The 21,754-nt window shown below is 47.6% G+C and overlaps 1 protein-coding gene across 1 annotated transcript in view; it reads right to left on the reverse strand.

Annotated features, from left to right (window-relative positions):
- LOC106579720 (nuclear receptor coactivator 2) overlaps window positions 1–21,754 on the reverse strand; it is a 196,675-nt gene that overhangs the window by 73,638 nt on the left and 101,283 nt on the right. The window contains exons 4-5 of the mRNA XM_082965545.1: window positions 17,938–18,041; window positions 1,875–2,052 (exon numbers count right to left, since the gene is read on the reverse strand). Coding sequence (XP_082821671.1) covers window positions 1,875–2,052; window positions 17,938–18,041 — 282 coding nt within the window. The remainder of the gene's footprint in view (window positions 1–1,874; window positions 2,053–17,937; window positions 18,042–21,754) is intronic.

Genomic DNA, 21,754 nt, shown 5'->3' on the forward strand with positions numbered 1-21,754 from the left:
GACCCAGCCCTAGGTACACTGTAGACTGACACAGCCCTAGGTACACTGTACTGTAGACTCACCCAGCCCTAGGTATACTGTAGACTGACCCAGCCCTAGGTACACTGTACTGTAGACTGACCCAGCCCTAGGTATACTGTAGACTGACCCAGCCCTAGGTACACTGTACTGTAGACTGACCCAGCCCTAGGTACACTGTACTGTAGACTGATCCAGCCCTAGGTATACTGTACTGTAGACTGACCCAGCCCTAGGTACACTGTACTGTAGACTGACCCAGCCCTAGGTACACTGTACTGTAGATTGACCCAGCCCTAGGTACACTGTACTGTAGACTGACCCAGCCCTAGGTACACTGTAGACTGACCCAGCCCTAGGTACACTGTACTGTAGACTGACCCAGCCCTAAGTACACTGTACTGTAGACTGACCCAGCCCTAGGTAACCTGTAGACTGACCCAGCCCTAGGTATACTGTACTGTAGACTGACCCAGCCCTAGGTACACTGTACTGTAGACTGACCCAGCCCTAGGTACACTGTACTGTAGACTCACCCAGCCCTAGGTGTACTGTAGACTGACCCAGCCCTAGGTGTACTGTAGACTGACCCAGCCCTAGGTACACTGTAGACTGACCCAGCCCTAGGTACACTGTAGACTGACCCAGCCCTAGGTATACTGTAGACTGACCCAGCCCTAGGTACACTGTACTGTAGACTGACCCAGCCCTAGGTACACTGTAGACTGACCCAGCCCTAGGTAACCTGTAGACTGACCCAGCCCTAGGTACACTGTACTGTAGACTGACCCAGCCCTAGGTATACTGTAGACTGACCCAGCCCTAGGTACACTGTACTGTAGACCGACCCAGCCCTAGGTATACTGTACTGTAGACTGACCCAGCCCTAGGTAACCTGTAGACTGACCCAGCCCTAGGTACACTGTACTGTAGACCGACCCAGCCCTAGGTAACCTGTAGACTGACCCAGCCCTAGGTACACTGTACTGTAGACCGACCCAGCCCTAGATAACCTGTAGACTGACCCAGCCCTAGGTACACTGTAGACTGACCCAGCCCTAGGTACACTGTACTGTAGACTGACCCAGCCCTAGGTACACTGTACTGTAGACCGACCCAGCCCTAGGTAACCTGTAGACTGACCCAGCCCTAGGTACACTGTACTGTAGACTGACCCAGCCCTAGGTACACTGTACTGTAGACTCACCCAGCCCTAGGTACACTGTACTGTAGACTGACCCAGCCCTAGGTAACCTGTAGACTGACCCAGCCCTAGGTAACCTGTAGACTGACCCAGCCCTAGGTACACTGTACTGTAGACTGACCCAGCCCTAGGTACACTGTAGACTGACCCAGCCCTAGGTACACTGTAGACCGACCCAGCCCTAGGTGTACTGTACTGTAGACTGACCCAGCCCTAGGTACACTGTACTGTAGACTGACCCAGCCCTAGGTACACTGTACTGTAGACTGACCCAGCCCTAGGTAACCTGTAGACTGACCCAGCCCTAGGTGTACTGTACTGTAGACTGACCCAGCCCTAGGTAACCTGTAGACTGACCCAGCCCTAGGTACACTGTACTGTAGACTGACCCAGCCCTAGGTACACTGTAGACTGACCCAGCCCTAGGTACACTGTACTGTAGACTGACCCAGCCCTAGGTACACTGTAGACTGACCCAGCCCTAGGTACACTGTAGACTGACCCAGCCCTAGGTACACTGTACTGTAGACTCACCCAGCCCTAGGTATACTGTAGACTGACCCAGCCCTAGGTAACCTGTAGACTGACCCAGCCCTAGGTGTACTGTACTGTAGACTCACCCAGCCTTAGGTAACCTGTACTGTAGACTCACCCAGGCTCTTGGGCAGCAGGTTCTTGATGAACTCAGCGTGGTCTCCTACGTGCAGGACGCTGTAGACGCTGGTGTTCATCAGCTCCTCCTGGTTATACAGCAGGTACTGGGTCACGTTCTCAGACACAAACACTATGTTCCCCTCCATATTCAGCACGAAGAAGAACCCGTCCAGGGCCTGGAGGGGGAAGACAAACAATACACCTTTTACTGTTGACATTGATTGTTTTCTTCAACTTTCTAGTTTTTGAAAATATCTACACGAGACCAAGGGAGAGGGAGAGGTTTGAGTAGAGAGACTAAAGGAGAGGGAGAGGTTTGAGTAGAGACTAAAGGAGAGGTTTGAGTAGAGACTAAAGGAGAGGGAGAGGTTTGAGTAGAGAGACTAAAGGAGTGGTTTGAGTTGAGACTAAAGGAGAGGAAGAGGTTTGAGTTGAGACTAAAGGAGAGGTTTGAGTAGAGATTAAAGGAGAGGTTTGAGTAGAGACTAAAGGAGAGGTTTGAGTAGAGACTAAAGGAGAGGTTTGAGTAGAGACTAAAGGAGAGTTTGAGTAGAGAGACTAAAGGAGAGGTTTGAGTAGAGACTAAAGGAGAGGTTTGAGTAGAGAGACTAAAGGAGAGGTTTGAGTAGAGACTAAAGGAGAGGTTTGAGTAGAGACTAAAGGAGAGGTTTGAGTAGAGATTAAAGGAGAGGTTTGAGTAGAGACTAAAGGAGAGGTTTGAGTAGAGACTAAAGGAGAGGTTTGAGTAGAGACTAAAGGAGAGGTTTGAGTAGAGACTAAAGGAGAGGTTTGAGTAGAGACTAAAGGAGAGGTTTGAGTAGAGAGACTAAGGGAGAGGGAGAGGTTTGAGTAGAGACTAAAGAAGAGGTTTGAGTAGAGACTAAGGGAGAGAGAGAGGTTTGAGTAGAGAGACTAAAGAAGAGGTTTGAGTAGAGACTAAAGGAGAGGGAGAGGTTTGAGTAGAGACTAAAGGAGAGGTTTGAGTAGAGACTAAAGGAGAGGTTTGAGTAGAGACTAAAGGAGAGGTTTGAGTAGAGAGACTAAAGGAGAGGTTTGAGTAGAGAGACTAAAGGAGAGGTTTGAGTAGAGACTAAAGGAGAGGTTTGAGTAGAGACTAAAGGAGAGGTTTGAGTAGAGACTAAAGGAGAGGTTTGAGTAGAGAGACCTAAAGGAGAGGTTTGAGTAGAGACTAAAGGAGAGGTTTGAGTAGAGACTTAAAGGAGAGGTTTGAGTAGAGACTAAAGGAGAGGTTTGAGTAGAGACTAAAGGAGAGGGAGAGGTTTGAGTAGAGACTAAAGGAGAGGTTTGAGTAGAGACTAAAGGAGAGGTTTGAGTAGAGACTAAAGGAGAGGTTTGAGTAGAGAGACTAAAGGAGAGGTTTGAGTAGAGACTAAAGGAGAGGGAGAGGTTTGAGTAGAGAGACTAAGGGAGAGGGAGAGGTTTGAGTAGAGTCTAAAGAAGAGGTTTGAGTAGAGACTAAGGGAGAGGGAGAGGTTTGAGTAGAGACTAAAGAAGAGGTTTGAGTAGAGACTAAAGGAGAGGGAGAGGTTTGAGTAGAGACTAAAGGAGAGGTTTGAGTAGAGACTAAAGGAGAGGTTTGAGTAGAGATTAAAGGAGAGGTTTGAGTAGAGACTAAAGGAGAGGTTTGAGTAGAGACTAAAGGAGAGGTTTGAGTAGAGACTAAAGGAGAGGTTTGAGTAGAGAGACTAAAGGAGAGGTTTGAGTAGAGAGACTAAAGGAGAGGTTTGAGTAGAGACTAAAGGAGAGGGAGAGGTTTGAGTAGAGACTAAAGGAGAGGTTTGAGTAGAGACTAAAGGAGAGGTTTGAGTAGAGATTAAAGGAGAGGTTTGAGTAGAGACTAAAGGAGAGGTTTGAGTAGAGACTAAAGGAGAAGTTTGAGTAGAGACTAAAGGAGAGGTTTGAGTAGAGAGACTAAAGGAGAGGTTTGAGTAGAGACTAAAGGAGAGGGAGAGGTTTGAGTAGAGACTAAAGGAGAGGTTTGAGTAGAGACTAAAGGAGAGGTTTGAGTAGAGACTAAAGGAGAGGTTTGAGTAGAGATTAAAGGAGAGGTTTGAGTAGAGACTAAAGGAGAGGTTTGAGTAGAGATTAAAGGAGAGGTTTGAGTAGAGACTAAAGGAGAGGTTTGAGTAGAGACTAAAGGAGAGGTTTGAGTAGAGACTAAAGGAGAGGTTTGAGTAGAGAGACTAAAGGAGAGGTTTGAGTAGAGATTAAAGGAGAGGTTTGAGTAGAGACTAAAGGAGAGGTTTGAGTAGAGAAACTAAAGGAGAGGTTTGAGTAGAGACTAAAGGAGAGGTTTGAGTAGAGATTAAAGGAGAGGTTTGAGTAGAGACTAAAGGAGAGGTTTGAGTAGAGACTAAAGGAGAGGTTTGAGTAGAGACTAAAGAAGAGGTTTGAGTAGAGACTAAGGGAGAGGGAGAGGTTTGAGTAGAGACTAAAGAAGAGGTTTGAGTAGAGACTAAAGGAGAGGGAGAGGTTTGAGTAGAGACTAAAGGAGAGGTTTGAGTAGAGACTAAAGGAGAGGTTTGAGTAGAGATTAAAGGAGAGGTTTGAGTAGAGACTAAAGGAGAGGTTTGAGTAGGAACTAAAGGAGAGGTTTGAGTAGAGACTAAAGGAGAGGTTTGAGTAGAGAGACTAAAGGAGAGGTTTGAGTAGAGAGACTAAAGGAGAGGTTTGAGTAGAGACTAAAGGAGAGGGAGAGGTTTGAGTAGAGACTAAAGGAGAGGTTTGTGTAGAGACTAAAGGAGAGGTTTGAGTAGAGACTAAAGGAGAGGTTTGAGTAGAGATTAAAGGAGAGGTTTGAGTAGAGACTAAAGGAGAGGTTTGAGTAGAGACTAAAGGAGAGGTTTGAGTAGAGAGACTAAAGGAGTGGTTTGAGTAGAGACTAAAGGAGAGGAAGAGGTTTGAGTTGAGACTAAAGGAGAGATTTGAGTAGAGACTAAAGGAGAGGTTTGAGTAGAGACTAAAGGAGAGGTTTGAGTAGAGAAACTAAAGGAGAGGTTTGAGTAGAGACTAAAGGAGAGGGAGAGGTTTGAGTTGAGACTAAAGGAGAGGTTTGAGTAGAGACTAAAGGAGAGGAAGAGGTTTGAGTTGAGACTAAAGGAGAGGTTTGAGTAGAGACTAAAGGAGAGGAAGAGGTTTGAGTTGAGACTAAAGGAGAGGTTTGAGTAGAGACTAAAGGAGAGGTTTGAGTAGAGACTAAAGGAGAGGTTTGAGTAGAGACTAAAGGAGAGGTTTGAGTAGAGAAACTAAAGGAGAGTTTGAGTAGAGAAACTAAAGGAGAGGTTTGAGTAGAGACTAAAGGAGAGGTTTGAGTTGAGACTAAAGGAGAGGTTTGAGTAGAGACTAAAGGAGAGGGAGAGGTTTGGTGTCCGGATTCAGCAGAGTATTTAAACTAAAAACACATCGTCTGTACCTCAAATGGCACCATATTCCCTTTAAAGTGAACTACATTTGAGCAGGGCCCATAGGCTTTGGTGAAAAGTAGTGCACTACACAGGGGAAAGGGTGCCATTTCAGACACAGACGTCGACGCAATGGATAACTCTAAGAAATAGCCTCTGATCTCGCTAGATGAACAACGGAACGTCACAGGAAATGTACCAATGTACAAAGCAATAACGCTAATAAACCAACACAAATGACCTGCTAATTGTTGGGTTCATAGAAAGCAACAGGGCTGGGAAGGCAGATTAACGATAGCTTTGTTACCAAGGCCTGAGAGTTAATGGACTGTCCTGTGTGACAATGGTGGCAGAGGGGGGAGGGAGGGGAGAGAGACAGAGACACGGAGAGAGAGAGAGAGAGAGAGAGAGAGGGATAGAAACAGCGAGAGAGAGAGAGACAGCGAGAGAGTTGGAGAGAGAAACAGCGAGAGAGTTGGAGAGAGAGAGAGGGATAGAGAGAGAAACAGCGAGAGAGAGAGACGGCGAGAGAGAGAGAGACAACGAGAGCGTTGGAGAGAGAGAGAGTGAGGGAGAGAGAGGGATAGAGAAAGAGAGTTGGAGAGAGAGACAGAGAGAAAGACAATGGTGTGAAACTAACTAAGCATCCAGTAACAGCCACAGTCCATGCCCTGCTTCATACAATATAGCTCATCTATCCCCTATGAACAATGTCATTATCATCACAGAGAAAGGCTCTCCGGTTCCGTCTCCGGGTCCCGTCTCCGGGTCCCGTCTCCGGTTCCGTCTCCGGGTCCCGTCTCCGGGTTCTGTCTCACGTCTCCGGTTCCGTCTCCGGGTCCCGTCTCCGGGTTCTGTCTCACGTCTCCGGTTCCGTCTCCGGGTCCCGTCTCCGGTTCCGTCTCCGGGTCCCGTCTCCGGGTTCTGTCTCACGTCTCCGGTTCTGTCTCCGGGTCCCGTCTCCGGTTCCGTCTCCGGGTCCCGTCTCCGGTTCCGTCTCCGGGTCCCGTCTCCGGGTTCTGTCTCACGTCTCCGGTTCTGTCTCCGGGTTCTGTCTCCGGTCCCGTCTCCGGTCCCGTCTCCGGTCCCGTCTCCCGGTTCTGTCTCCGGTCCCGTCTCCCGGTTCTGTCTCCGGTCCCGTCTCCCGGTTCCGTCTCCCGGTTCTGTCTCCGGTCCCGTCTCCCGGTTCCGTCTCCGGTCCCGTCTCCCGGTTCCGTCTCCCGGTTCCGTCTCCGGTTCCGTCTCCGGTTCCGTCTCCGGTTCCGTCTCCGGTCCCGTCTCCCGGTTCCGTCTCCCGGTTCCGTCTCCGGTCCCGTCTCCGGTCCCGTCTCCCGGTCCCGTCTCCCGGTCCCGTCTCCCGGTTCCGTCTCCCGGTCCTGTCCTGTCTCCGGTCCTGTCCCTGTCTGAAGTGGATAGCTCACTCCAACATCAACGTTTGTCAGATGTTTCCATACATGAAAACGTATGTCATGTGTTAATGTTCTGACGTACAGTGCCTAGTGGAAGTCAACACACCCCTTTACACTTTGCTGCCTTAAAATGTAAATCTAAAATGGGACTGAATGATGATTTTTTCTCATACAGATCTAAACAACATGTTCAAAGTCCAGATGTAGAATTTGTATTGACTGCATACGTCTTCACGCCCCAGAGTTAATGAGTGGTGGACGTACCTTAGGCAGCCATTACAGCTGGGATGCTACCATCCTGCTCTGAATCTACCTGCAGCCCTTTCAGCACGTAACTGTCTGTCTGAATAAACAAACAGCCCTTTCAGCACGTAACTGTCTGAATAAAGATGACACTTCACTGTGTTTCTATGAATGAATAATGTAGATGAGAAGGCTACAAATTCATCCCAAATGGCTCCCTATTCCCCATTCAGTGCCCTAATTTTGACCAAGGTCCATAGACAATAGAGTGCCATTTGGGAAGCAATCTACCTCTACCCGTCTCTGCAGCTACCAGGCAGAGTTACAGCTGCTACTATCGCCATCTGTAATGTCATTCATGAACCATCTGATATTCATGAGCCAACTGGACCCAGGCTAATAACGACCAACTGAACCCAGGCGAATAACGTCCAACTGAACCCAGTCGAATAACGTCCAACTGAACCCAGGCGAATAACGTCCAACTGAACCCAGGCGAATAACGTCCAACTGAACCCAGTCGAATAACGTCCAACTGAACCCTGGCGAATAACGTCCAACTGAACCCAGGCGAATAACGTCCAACTGAACCCAGGCGAATAACGTCCAACTGAACCCAGGCGAATAACGTCGAACCCATGTGTGAGCTGTAGGAAATGGTAACTGTCATAAATATTATACACCGAGTGTACAAAACATTAAGAACACCGTCCTGTTATTGAGTTGCACCCTCTTTTGCCCTCAGAAGCACCTCGATTTGTTGGGGAATGGACTTTACAAGGTGTCGAAAGCGTTCCAGAGGGATGCTGAACCCATGTTGACTCCAATGCTTCCCACAGTTGTGTCAAGTTGGCTGGATGTCCTTTGTGTGATGGACCATTCGTCACTTGAAACTGTTGAAAAATGTGAAAAACCTAGCAGCATTGCAGTTCTTGTCACAAACCGGTGCGACTGGCACCTACCACCATACCCCGTTCAAAGGCACTTCAATCTATTGTCTTGCCCCTTCACCCCTCTGAATGGCCACACATACACAATCCATGTCTCAGATGTCTCGAGGCTTAAAAATCCATATTTAACCTGTCTCCTCTTCATCTACACTGATTGAAGTGGATTTAACAAGAACTTGGAAACCCTCAAAAAGTAGGTCTGTTGTATCTTATCTTTTTTCTTGCTGAAAAATACACACACACACACACACACACACACACACACACATACATACACACACACACACACACACACACAGCACACACACACACACACACACACACACACACACACACACACACACACACACACAACCGGTCAAAAGTTTTAGAACACCTACTTATTCAAGGGATTTTCTTAATTTTTACTATTTTCTACATTGTAGAATAATAGTGAAGACATCAAAACTATGAAATAACACATATGGAATCATGTAGTAACCAAAAAATTGTTAAACAAATCAAAACATATTTTATATTCTTCAAAGTAGTCACCCTTTGCCGTCAACCAACTTCACCTGGAATGCTTTTCCAACAGTCTTGAAGGAGTTCCCACATATGCTGAGCACCTGTTAGCTGTTTTTCCTTCACTCTACGGTCCAATTCATCCCAAACCATCTCAATTGGGTTGAGGTCGGGTGATTGTGGAGGCCAGGTCATCTGACGCAGCACTCCATCACTCTCCTTCTTGGTCAAATAGCCCTTACACAGCCTGGAGGTGTGTTGGGTCATTGTCCTGTTGAAAAACAAATGATAGTCTCCTCTGAACAGTTGATGTTGAGATGTGTCTGTTACTTGAACTCTGAAGCATTTATTTGGGCTGCAATTTCTGAGGCTGGTAACTCTACTGAACTTTTCCTCTGCAGCAGAGGTAACTCTGGGTCTTCCTTTCCTGTGGCGGTCCTCATGAGGCTGGTAACTCTAATGAACTTATCCTCTGCAGCAGAGGTAACTCTGGGTCTTCCTTTCCTGTGGCGGTCCTCATGAGAGCCAGTTTCATCATAGAGCTTGATGGTTTTTACGACTGCAATTGAAGAAAGTTCTTGAAATGTTCCTTAATGACTGACCTTCATGTCTTAAAGTACTGATGGACTGTTGTTTCTCTTCTTTGAGCTGTTCTTGCCATAATATGGACTTGGTATTTTACCTAATAATAATAATAATATAATATATATATAATAATATAATAACATCTTCTGTATACCCCACACTACATTGTCACAACACAACTGATTGGCTCAAATGCATTAAGGAAAGAAAGAAATTCCACAAATGAACAAGTCACACCTGTTAATTGAAATCAAATCAAATTGTATTTGTCAAATGCGCCAAATACAACAGGTGTAGACCTTACAGTGAAATGCTTACTTACAAGCCCTTAACCAACAATGCTTTAAGAAGTACATTTTTTTTCTTAAGTAGAAATTAGAAAATAAAAGTTACAAATAATTAAAGAGCAGCAGTAAAATAATAAGTGAGGCTATATACAGGGTGTTACGGTACAGAGTCAATGTGTAGGCTATATACAGGGGGTTACCGGTACAGAGTCAATGTGGAGGCTATATACAGGGTGTTACAGTACAGAGTCAATGTGGAGGCTATATACAGGGTGTTACAGTACAGAGTCAATGTGTAGGCTATATACAGGGGGTTACCGGTACAGAGTCAATGTGGAGGCTATATACAGGGTGTTACAGTACAGAGTCAATGTGGAGGCTATATACAGGGGGTACCGGTACAGAGTCAATGTGGAGGCTATATACAGGGTGTTACGATACAGAGTCAATGTGGAGGCTATATACAGGGGGTACCGGTACAGAGTCAATGTGGAGGCTATATACAGGGGGTACCAGTACAGAGTCAATGTGGAGGCTATATACAGGGGGTACCGGTACAGAGTCAATGTGGAGGCTATATACAGGGGGTACCGGTACAGAGTCAATGTGGAGGCTATATACAGGGGGTACCGGTACAGAGTCAGTGTGGAGGCTATATACAGGGGGTACCGGTACAGAGTCAATGTGGAGGCTATATACAGGGGGTACCAGTACAGAGTCAGTGTGGAGGCTATATACAGGGGGTACCGGTACAGAGTCAATGTGGAGGCTATATACAGGGGGTACCGGTACAGAGTCAATGTGGAGGCTATATACAGGGGGTACCGGTACAGAGTCAGTGTGGAGGCTATATACAGGGGGTACCGGTACAGAGTCAATGTGGAGGCTATATACAGGGGGTACCGGTACAGAGTCAATGTGGAGGCTATATACAGGGGGTACCGGTACAGAGTCAATGTGGAGGCTATATACAGGAGGTACCGGTACAGAGTCAATGTGGAGACTATATACAGGGTGTTACGATACAGAGTCAATGTGGAGGCTATATACAGGGGGTACCGGTACAGAGTCAATGTGGAGGCTATATACAGGGTGTTACGGTAAAGAGTCATTGTGGAGGCTATATACAGGGGGTACCGGTACAGAGTCAATGTGGAGGCTATATACAGGGGGTACCGGTACAGAGTCAATGTGGAGGCTATATACAGGGTGTTACGGTACAGAGTCAATGTGGAGGCTATATACAGGGGGTACCGGTACAGAGTCAATGTGGAGGCTATATACAGGGGGTACCAGTACAGAGTCAATGTGGAGGCTATATACAGGGGGTACCGGTACAGAGTCAATGTGGAGGCTATATACAGGGGGTACCGGTACAGAGTCAATGTGGAGGCTATATACAGGGGGTACCGGTACAGAGTCAGTGTGGAGGCTATATACAGGGGGTACCGGTACAGAGTCAATGTGGAGGCTATATACAGGGGGTACCAGTACAGAGTCAGTGTGGAGGCTATATACAGGGGGTACCGGTACAGAGTCAATGTGGAGGCTATATACAGGGGGTACCGGTACAGAGTCAATGTGGAGGCTATATACAGGGGGTACCGGTACAGAGTCAGTGTGGAGGCTATATACAGGGGGTACCGGTACAGAGTCAATGTGGAGGCTATATACAGGGGGTACCGGTACAGAGTCAATGTGGAGGCTATATACAGGGGGTACCGGTACAGAGTCAATGTGGAGGCTATATACAGGAGGTACCGGTACAGAGTCAATGTGGAGACTATATACAGGGTGTTACGATACAGAGTCAATGTGGAGGCTATATACAGGGGGTACCGGTACAGAGTCAATGTGGAGGCTATATACAGGGGGTACCGGTAAAGAGTCAATGTGGAGGCTATATACAGGGGGTACCGGTACAGAGTCAATGTGGAGGCTATATACAGGGGGTACCGGTACAGAGTCAATGTGGAGGCTATATACAGGGTGTTACGGTAAAGAGTCATTGTGGAGGCTATATACAGGGGGTACCGGTACAGAGTCAATGTGGAGGCTATATACAGGGGGTACCGGTACAGAGTCAATGTGGAGGCTATATACAGGGTGTTACGGTAACGAGTCAATGCGCGGGGGCATCCGGTTAGTCGAGATAATTGTGGTAATACGTACATGTAGGTAGAGTTAAAGTGACTATGCATAGGTTATAAACAGAGTAGCAGCAGCATAAACGAGGTGTCTGGGTAGCCCTTTGATTAGCTGTTAAGCAGTCTTATGGCTTGGGGTTAGAAGGGTTAAGCAGTCATATGGACCTCGACTTGGCGCTCCGGCACCGCTTGCCGTGCAATAGCAGAGGGAACAGTCTATGTCTAGGGTGGATGGAGGCTTTGACAATTTTAGGGCCTTCCTCTGACACCGCCTGGTGTAGAGGTCCTGGATGGCAGGAAGCTTGGCCCCAGTGATGTACTGGGCCGTTCACACTACCCTCTGTAGTGCCTTGATGTCGGAGGCCGAGCAGTTGCCATACCAGGCGGTGATGCAACCGGTCAGGATGCTCTCGACGGTGTAGCTGTAGAACCTTTTGAGGATCTGAGGACCCATGCCAAATCTTTTCAGTCTCCTGAGGGGGAATAGATTTTGTTGTGCCCTCTTCACGACTGTCTTGGTGTGTTTGGACCATGTTAGTTTGTTGGTGGTGTGGACACCAAGGAACTTGAAACCCTCAACCTGCTCCACTTTGACCCCGTCAATGAGAACGGGGGCGTGCTCAGTCCTCCTTTTCCTGTAGTCCACAATCATCTCTTTTGTCTTGATCACGTTGAGGGAGAGGTTGCGGTCCTGGCACCACACGGCCAGGACTCTGACCTCCTCCCTATAGGCTGTCTCATCGTTGTCGGTGATCAGGCCTACCACTGTTGTGTCATCGGTAAACTTAATAATGGTGTTGGAGTCGTGCCTGGCCGTGCAGTCATTAGTGAACAGGTAGTACAGGAGGGGACTGAGCACGCACCCCTGAGGGGCCCCCGTGTTGAGGATCAGCGTTTGTCAATTTTATTATCGATTGATTGAACGTTGGCTAAAAGGACCGACGGTAAAGGTAGATTACCATCTCGGCGATGGATCCTTACAAGGCACCGGGACCGTCGTCCACGACACCTCCATCTTTCCCTCCTGCGAATGACAGGGGATGAGGGCCTTGTCGGGTGTCTGGAGTAAATCCTTCCCGTCCGACTCGTTGAAGAAGAAGAAGAATTCCTCCAGGGTGAGTAATCGCTGCCCTGATATCAAGAAGCTCTATTCGGTCATGGTGGCAAAAACATTATGTACAGAATAAGTTACAAATAATGCGAAAAAACAAACAATAGCACAATTGGTTATGGGAACGTAAAACGGCGGCCATCTCCATCGGCGCCATTGCATTCCATGTGACTACCTCATGAAGCTGGTTGAGAGAATGCCAAGTGTGCGCAAAGCTGTCATCAAGGCAAAGGGTGGCTATTTGAAGAATCTCAAATATAAAATATATTCTTGATTTGTTTAATACTTTTTTGGTTACTACATGATTCCATGTGCATACATACACAAACACAGTGCCAGTCAAATGTTTGGACACACCTACTCATTCAAGGGTTTTTCCTTAATTTTACTATTTTCTACATTGTAGAATAATAGTGAAGACATCAAAACTATGAAATAACACATATGGAATCATGTAGTAAGCAAAAGTGTTAAACAAATCAAAATATAATTTTATATGAGATTCTTCAAAGTAGCCACCCTTTGCCTTGATGACAGCTTTTCTCACTCTTGTAAAGCGTTGGTCCCATGTTTCATGTCTAAGGTACTGCATCTCAGTGCTAGAGGCGTCACTACAGACCCTGGCTCGATTCCAGGCTGTAACACAACCGACCGTGATTGGGAGTCCCATAGGGAGGCGCACAATTGGCCCAGCGTCTTCCAGGTTAGGGTTTGGCCGTCATTGTAAATAAGAATTTGTTCTTAACTGGCTAGCCTAGTTAAATAAAGGTTACATAAAAAGATCCCAGAAATGTTCCACACGCCAACAAAATGTATTTCTCTCAAATTTTGTGCACAAATTAGTTTACATCCTTGTTCATGAGCATTTGTTCTTTGCCAAGATAATCCATCCACCTGACAGGTGTGGCATATCAAGAAGTTGATTAAACAGAATGATCCTTAGCCAGGTGAACCTTGTCCTAGGGACAATAAAAGGCCACTAAAATGTGAAGATTTGTCACACAACACAATGCCACAGATGTCTAAAGTTTTGAGGGAGTGTGTAATTGGCATGCTGACTGCAGGGATGTCCACCAGACCTGTTGCCATGTAACCACGCCAGGACCTCCACATCTAGATTCTTCCCCTGTGGGATCGTCTGAGACCAGCCACCTTGACAGCCGATGAAACTGAGGAGTATTGCGGTCTGTAATAAAGCCCTTTCGTGGGGAAAAACTCATTCTGATTGGCTGGGCCTGGCTCCCCAGTGGGTGGGCCTATGCCCTCCCAGTTCCACCTAGGACTGCGGCTCTGCCCAGTCATGTGAAATCCATAGATTTATTTATTTATTTCAATTGACTGATTTCCTTATACGAAATGTAAATCAGTAGAATTGTTGCACTTATATTTTTGTTCAGTATATATACACACAATAGAGAGAGAGGGACAGACCGAGAGAGAGACAGAGCGAGAGAGAGACAGACCGAGAGAGAGACAGACCGAGAGAGAGACAGAGCGAGAGAGAGACCAGACCCGACCGAGAGACAGACCGACCGAGAGACAGACCGACCGAATGACAGACCGACCGAGAGACAGACCGACCGAGAGACAGACCGACCGAGAGACAGATTTCCTGCAATATGCTGATGATTTGGTACTTCTATCACCAACCAAAGAAGGTCTTCAACAGAACCTTACCATTCTAGAGCAATATTGCCATAATTGGTGGGACCTGGCGGTAAATAACAAACCATGATTTTCCAGAACAAAACCCAGATGTCAGAAACACAAATTCTCCCTGAACAACACCATAATTGAACAAACTAAAAATGACTCATACCTTGGTCTGACCATATCTGCATCTGGAAACTTTAATATGGCAGTGAATGCACTCAAAGAAAAAGCCCGCAGAGCATTGTACGCAATAAAAATGAAATTATTCAATATCAACATCCCAATTAAAATTTGGACCAAAATATTTGACAGTGTAATCCTACCAATAGCTCTTTAGAGAGGTGAGGTCTGGGAGCCAATCAGTAAACTGGGCTTTAAAATTTGGGACAAACATCCAATTGAACCTGCTACATGCAGACTGGCTAGCTAACTGACAGGCCGACTGGCTAGCTAACTGACAGGCTGACAGGCTAGCTAACTGACAGGCTGACTGGCTAGCTAACTGACAGGCTGACTGGCTAGCTAACTGACAGGCAGACTGGCTAGCTAACTGACAGGCAGACTGGCTAGCTAACTGACAGGCAGACTGGCTAGCTAACTGACAGGCAGACTGGCTAGCTAACTGACAGGCAGACTGGCTAGCTAACTGACAGGCAGACTGGCTAGCTAACTGACAGGCAGACTGGCTAGCTAACTGACAGGCTAACTGACAGGCTGACTGGCTAGCTAACTGACAGGCTAGCTAACTGACAGGCTGACTGGCTAGCTAACTGACAGGCCGACTGGCTAGCTAACTGACAGGCCGACTGGCTAGCTAACTGACAGGCCGACTGGCTAGCTAACTGACAGGCTGACTGGCTAGCTAACTGACAGGCAGACTGGCTAGCTAACTGACAGGCAGACTGGCTAGCTAACTGACAGACTGACTGGCTAGCTAACTGACAGGCTAGCTAACTGACAGGGCTAGCTAACTGACAGGCTAGCTAACTGACAGGCTAGCTAACTGACAGGCAGACTGGCTAGCTAACTGACAGGCAGACTGGCTAGCTAACTGACAGGCTACCTAACTGACAGGCTGACTGGCTAGCTAACTGACAGGCTGACTGGCTAGCTAACTGACAGGCAGACTGGCTAGCTAACTGACAGGCAGACTGGCTAGCTAACTGACAGGCAGACTGGCTAGCTAACTGACAGGCAGACTGGCAAGCTAACTGACAGGCTAGCTAACTGACAGGCTGACTGGCTAGCTAACTGACAGGCTGACTGGCTAGCTAACTGACAGGCTGACTGGCTAGCTAACTGACAGGCAGACTGGCTAGCTAACTGACAGGCAGACTGGCTAGCTAACTGACAGGCAGACTGGCTAGCTAACTGACAGACTGACTGGCTAGCTAACTGACAGGCTGACTGGCTAGCTAACTGGCAGGCTACCTAACTGACAGGCTGACTGGCTAGCTAACTGACAGGCTGACTGGCTAGCTAACTGACAGGCAGACTGGCTAGCTAACTGACAGGCAGACTGGCTAGCTAACTGACAGGCAGACTGGCTAGCTAACTGACAGGCAGACTGGCTAGCTAACTGACAGGCAGACTGGCTAGCTAACTGACAGGCAGACTGGCTAGCTAACTGACAGGCAGACTGGCTAGCTAACTGACAGGCTGACAGGCTAGCTAACTGACAGGCTAGCTAACTGACAGGCAGACTGGCTAGCTAACTGACAGGCAGACTGGCTAGCTAACTGACAGGCTGACTGGCTAGCTAACTGACAGGCTGACTGGCTAGCTAACTGACAGGCAGACTGGCTAGCTAACTGACAGGCAGACTGGCTAGCTAACTGACAGGCAGACTGGCTAGCTAACTGACAGGCAGACTGGCTAGCTAACTGACTGGCTAGCTAACTGACAGGCAGACTGGCTAGCTAACTGACTGGCTAGCTAACTGACAGGCAGACTGGCTAGCTAACTGACTGGCTAGCTAACTGACAGGCAGACTGGCTAGCTAACTGACAGGCTGACTATTTGACTGACAACTGCCCTGCTGAGTTAGTGTGTCCTCTCTCTTCCTGGTCATTTTCTGCAGACAAATGAAGCAGAAATGTGTACTCTGATTTCATCTGGTTGTAAATCACTGGTCTGCTGTGGTGTTTCTACACTGCTCTGATTTCATCTGGTTGTAAATCACTGGTCTGCTGTAGTGTGCTGAGCAACGACCCCGTTGTCTCACACAGCCAACAGACCGCCATACCCACAGCTACTGAAGTGCCTCTGACGTCTAATGGCAAAGCAACACCCACAGCCTCACTGCCTCACTGCCTGCCAGTTCATTCAGCCCTCTCTTCCCTCTGTTCACTGTGAGATGTCTCCTGTCAGGATAATATTTATAGCTCTGGAGGTCCACCGTCACTGAATCCACATGCTACTCTGCTAAATATAGCCACTTTCCCTCTCTCCCCCTCTCTACTGCCTCCCACTCCACTGTCCTTCCCTCTCTCCCTCTCCACTGCCCTTCCCTCTCTCCCTCTCCACTACCCTTCCCTCTCTCCCTCTCCACTGCCCTTCCCTCTCTCCCTCTCCACTGCCCTTCCCTCTCTCCCTCTCCACTGCCCTTCCCTCTCTCCCTCTCCACTGCCCTTCCCTCTCTCCCTCTCCACTACCCTTCCCTCTCTCCCTCTCCACTGCCCTTCCTTCCCTCCCTCTCCACTGCCCTTCCCTCTCTCCCTCTCCACTGCCCTTCCCTCTCTCCCTCTCCACTGTCCTTCCCTCTCTCCCTCTCCACTGCCCTTCCCTCGCTCCCTCCCTCTCCACTGTCCTTCCCTCTCTCCCTCTCCACTGCCCTTCCCTCTCTCCCTCTCCACTGCCCTTCCCTCTCTCCCTCTCCACTGCCCTTCCTTCCCTCCCTCCCTCTCCACTGTCCTTCCCTCTCCACTGCCCTTCCCTCCCTCCCTCTCCACTGCCCTTCCCTCTCTCCCTCTCCACTGCCCTTCCCTCCCTCCCTCTCCACTGCCCTTCCCTCTCTCCCTCTCCACTGCCCTTCCCTCCCTCCCTCTCCACTGTCCTTCCCTCTCTCCCTCTCCACTGCCCTTCCCTCTCTCCCTCTCCACTGCCCTTCCCTCTCTCCCTCCTGCCTGCTTTCCCATCTGTTGGCTGCCGGTGGATGGAGGGACAGACAGGGAGACCAGCGTTTCACACCCACGCTCTCTCTCTGAGTACGGACTCTGTTAGCTCGCTCCGTAGACATAGGCTGTCGGCAGGAAATGCCCCCACATGTCAGCATGTAAAAGCAACCTTGGTTTTGAATGAACTATATATATAACCCTGCCCAGTCCAGCAAGCCCAACCCAGCCTAGCCCACCACCTAGCCTAGCCTACCCACCTAGCCCAGCCTAGCCCAACCCAGCCTAGCCTAACCTAGCCCAGCCAAGCCTAGTCCAACCCAGCCTAGCCCAGCCCAACCCAACCTAGCATAGCCTAGCCCAACCTAGCCTAGCCCAGCCCAGCCCAACCCAGCCTAGCCTAGCCCAACCCAGCCTAGCCTAGCCCAACCTAGCCTAGCCCAGCCTAGCCCAACCCAACCCAGCCTAGCCTAGCCCAACCCAGCCTAGCCCAACCCAGCCTAGCCTAGCCTAGCCCAACCCAGCCTAGCCTAGCCTAACCCAGCCTAGCCTAGCCTAGCCCAACCCAGCCTAGCCTAGCCCAACCCAGCCTAGCCTAGCCTAGCCCAACCTAGCAGTAGCAGCAGCTTTCACTCACCTCCAGCATCATTGGTCCGAGAGCCTCCTTGTCGATGACGGATTGGCCCGTTGATGAGATGTCCGCCTTCTGTACCTCCTCCTCATTGGCTGCTGCTGCTTTCTCTGTGGGAGAGAAAGCCAATCAGATTCATCATGTTTGTTTCTTTTTCTTTACCTCAAATGTCCTCATCGACAGCCTCATCGACAGCCTCATCGACAGCCTCATCGACAGCCTCATCAACAGATATAAACCTTAAACTGAGAGACAAAGACTGGCTCTAAACTGGAGACAACTAGTCTGAGCGAAATGGCACCCTAGTACCTCGAGCCCATCAAAAGTAGTGCACTACAAATGTAATAGGTTGCTATTTGGGACGATAAGAACATGCTGTTCATTTGGATCGCTCAGTTACCTCCTCTTCCTTCTTCCTGTTTAATAGAGATTCAGTCTGTTAAAGAAAGTAACAGCTTGAGGATCTCTTTTAACATTTAGTCTTCTGTTTCAGTTTAATAAAGAGAATAACAGATCTTCATGGGAGGAGAAATGTATCCATCTCTTCAACAATAATCAAATGAGTCCTAATGTAGGCAATGTGATCCCATTAATAATCCAGACATTATCAACGACATTCACCCTCAAATCCCTCATTACAATCACTGACCTATATGAGAGACATCACACAGACAGTCCCAAATGGCATCCCTATTCCCTTTAAAGTGCACTACTCTTGACAAGTGCCCGTAGGGAAACCCATAGGTCAAAGGTTACGTGTACTATGCAGTGGATAGGTCTCTCTCTCTCTCTCTCTCTCAGCATTCACCCACAGCGTATTGTCTAGACACCACCCGCTGCCATGTCACTAGCTGGGGCACGAACTGTGTGTGTGAGCGCGCGCAGCATGAAGCTTTCACGCAGGTGGCGGGCGGCTAGATGGGATGGTCATTGTCAACGCAAGAAAAAGACCTCTAAAGTCATTATGGGAAAAGAACCTTCGCCCCTCCTCCAACTGAGTAAACAACTTCTGTTGTCGGACGGAGTGACGGTGGGTCAACAGTGCTGAACACAACATAACAATACACTCCAATAAATAAAAATAAAAAATAGGTATTATGGATGTTATCTAGCCAATACAAAGGTAGGGGGCAATACTTTTCCAAGAGTAGGAGTCAGATAAATAAAGGTCAGATGGTTTACCGATGCAGCAACATGAAGTATAGAGATGAGGAGTTAGTGTATGACTACATCCCAAATAGCACCCTATCCTCTATATACACTACGTTTGACCAGGGCCCATAGGGAATAGGGTGTCTACCTGGTACGCGCATAACTAAATGTATCCTCTATGTACAGTTCATGAGGCTCCATACCTCCTCCATTCAGGGATTGGGTTTTTATTAGGCATGCAGAGAGCCCCTAGATTCAAAGCAAAGTCTGCCCTACTTCTAAACATGGTGCTGATGAGGAGGAGGGGGACGTATTAGAGTGTCGCACCGCGGCAGTTTCAACGTGAGACCATATGGCAGGGGGAGACAGGTACACAGGGAGGAACGGAGGAGGAGAGGAAGGAAGGGGGGTGGTGAGGCGCTAGTATGCTGGCAGCACACACACTGAGCTCTTCCACAGTGTGAAAACAGAGCAGGAAGAGTAGCCAAGGAGAAGCAGCAGGCTCCATTCTGCATCTCACACACACCTCTTTCAGGGTTAAGGTGGTGTGTGTGTGTGTGTGTGTGTGTGTGTGTGTGTGTGTGTGTGTGTGTGTGTGTGTGTGTGTGTGTGTGTGTGTGTGTGTGTGTGTGTGTGACCCAGCAGGCTCCAGTAAACCAGCACAGCTGATGCAAGTACAACATCATCACTCACTGTCTCACACACACACACACACACACACACACACTCACTGTCTCACACACACAGTTATTTGTGTATCATCTTGGCACATTCTCTGTACATTGTCCTAATAGGAACCATTGTGTATAATGTGTAGGACCTTATTACCTAACGATATGTTACAGAGCTGAACGACTGGTTTTATATGTGACAGAGTGGTGTGTGTTTAGTTTATGAATTCAACCATTTTATAAAACACGCAAAACAGTCTGGGACTTATTTCTATTGTTGTCCTCTTGAGACAAGATGGCTAGACAAGATCCAACACAGTTGAACACAGTATGACAGATATAATAAAATATAAAAACAGAGAAGAAGAACATATATCTCATCATTCCAGTTACATCATAGGGGTTATTCACATGGGCACAGAAGACATCAAACAGTTTTTTTACTTTTTTTAAATATGCCCAGAGAGGAAGTCGTTTTTCCACTCTGAATGAGGGCCGTAGTCATCCCAGGTAGCTAACAGAGGTTTCAGTAGTCAGCACCTCACCCCTTTAACACCACTCTGATTTCAGAGGTCCTACACAATGTAGGTCTGGATCCAAAAATAATTGCTTCAGTTTCCCCAAAGTGCAGAGATAACTTATTATCTCCAAGCCATTTGCTAATGTTAGCAAGCTCTGCGCTAAGTACGCTCTCCAACATAGTTTTACTTTTGTGAGACACCAGAAATGTAGGGAAAAGGAAAAGACGGCAAGAACAAGCATCTTTCATATCGTTAATATACAGTAAAAAAAACAGTAGAGGCCCAAGCACGCTTCCCTGCGGAACGCCACAACTCATTGGTTTTGCCTGAGACAGTGAACCTCTACTACTTGCTCCCTTCCTGACATATAGAACATTACCCAGCTTTAGAGGGATACCGCTTAACCCCAGTGCTTCTAGTTTGGAGACTAGGAGACAGTGGTTAACTGTATCAAAAGTCACGATGCCAATAAAATTTTAGGACAACAACAACGACGTGCCGAGGTGCACAACTAAATTAATTCTTAGTAGCTACCCCCTTCCAGGGATTTTCATTAAATGGCTGTCAAAGGAGAGATGTGTTGCTCTGATGTGATTAAACATCCAGATACTGTGTTATGTGTTGTATGTCTGTTTATGTGAATTCATTTATTTAAAAAAAAACACAACTTTAGGATAATATACACGGAACAAAAATATAAAAAAAATCGCAACATGTAGTGTTGGTCCTATGTTATAAGAGCTGGAATGAAATATCACAGAAATGTTCCATACACACAAAAATGGGTTTGTGCACAAATTTGTTTGCATCCCTGTTGCATCCTCTTTACTGTGATTTATTATTGTTATTTTTTTATTTATTAAACTGCATTGTTGGTTAGGGGCTTGTAAGTAAGAATTTCACTGTACGGTCTACACCTGCTGTATTCAGCATTTCACTGTAAGGTCTACTACACCTGTTGTATTCAGCATTTCACTGTGAGGTCTACTACACCTGTTGTATTCAGCATTTCACTGTGAGGTCTACTACACCTGCTGTATTCAGCATTTCACTGTAAGGTCTACTACACCTGTTGTATTCAGCATTTCACTGTGAGGTCTACTACACCTGTTGTATTCAGCATTTCACTGTAAGGTCTACTACACCTGTTGTATTCAGCATTTCACTGTAAGGTCTACTACACCTGTTGTATTCAGCATTTCACTGTGAGGTCTACTACACCTGCTGTATTCAGCATTTCACTGTAAGGTCTACTACACCTGTTGTATTCAGCATTTCACTGTGAGGTCTACTACACCTGTTGTATTCAGCATTTCACTGTGAGGTCTACTACACCTGTTGTATTCAGCATTTCACTGTAAGGTCTACTACACCTGTTGTATTCAGCATTTCACTGTGAGGTCTACTACACCTGTTGTATTCAGCATTTCACTGAGGTCTACTACACCTGCTGTATTCAGCATTTCACCGTGAGGTCTA

This window comes from Salmo salar, chromosome 19 (genome assembly GCF_965601325.2).
Source record: "Salmo salar chromosome 19, fSalSal1, whole genome shotgun sequence".
NCBI lineage: Eukaryota > Metazoa > Chordata > Actinopteri > Salmoniformes > Salmonidae > Salmo > Salmo salar.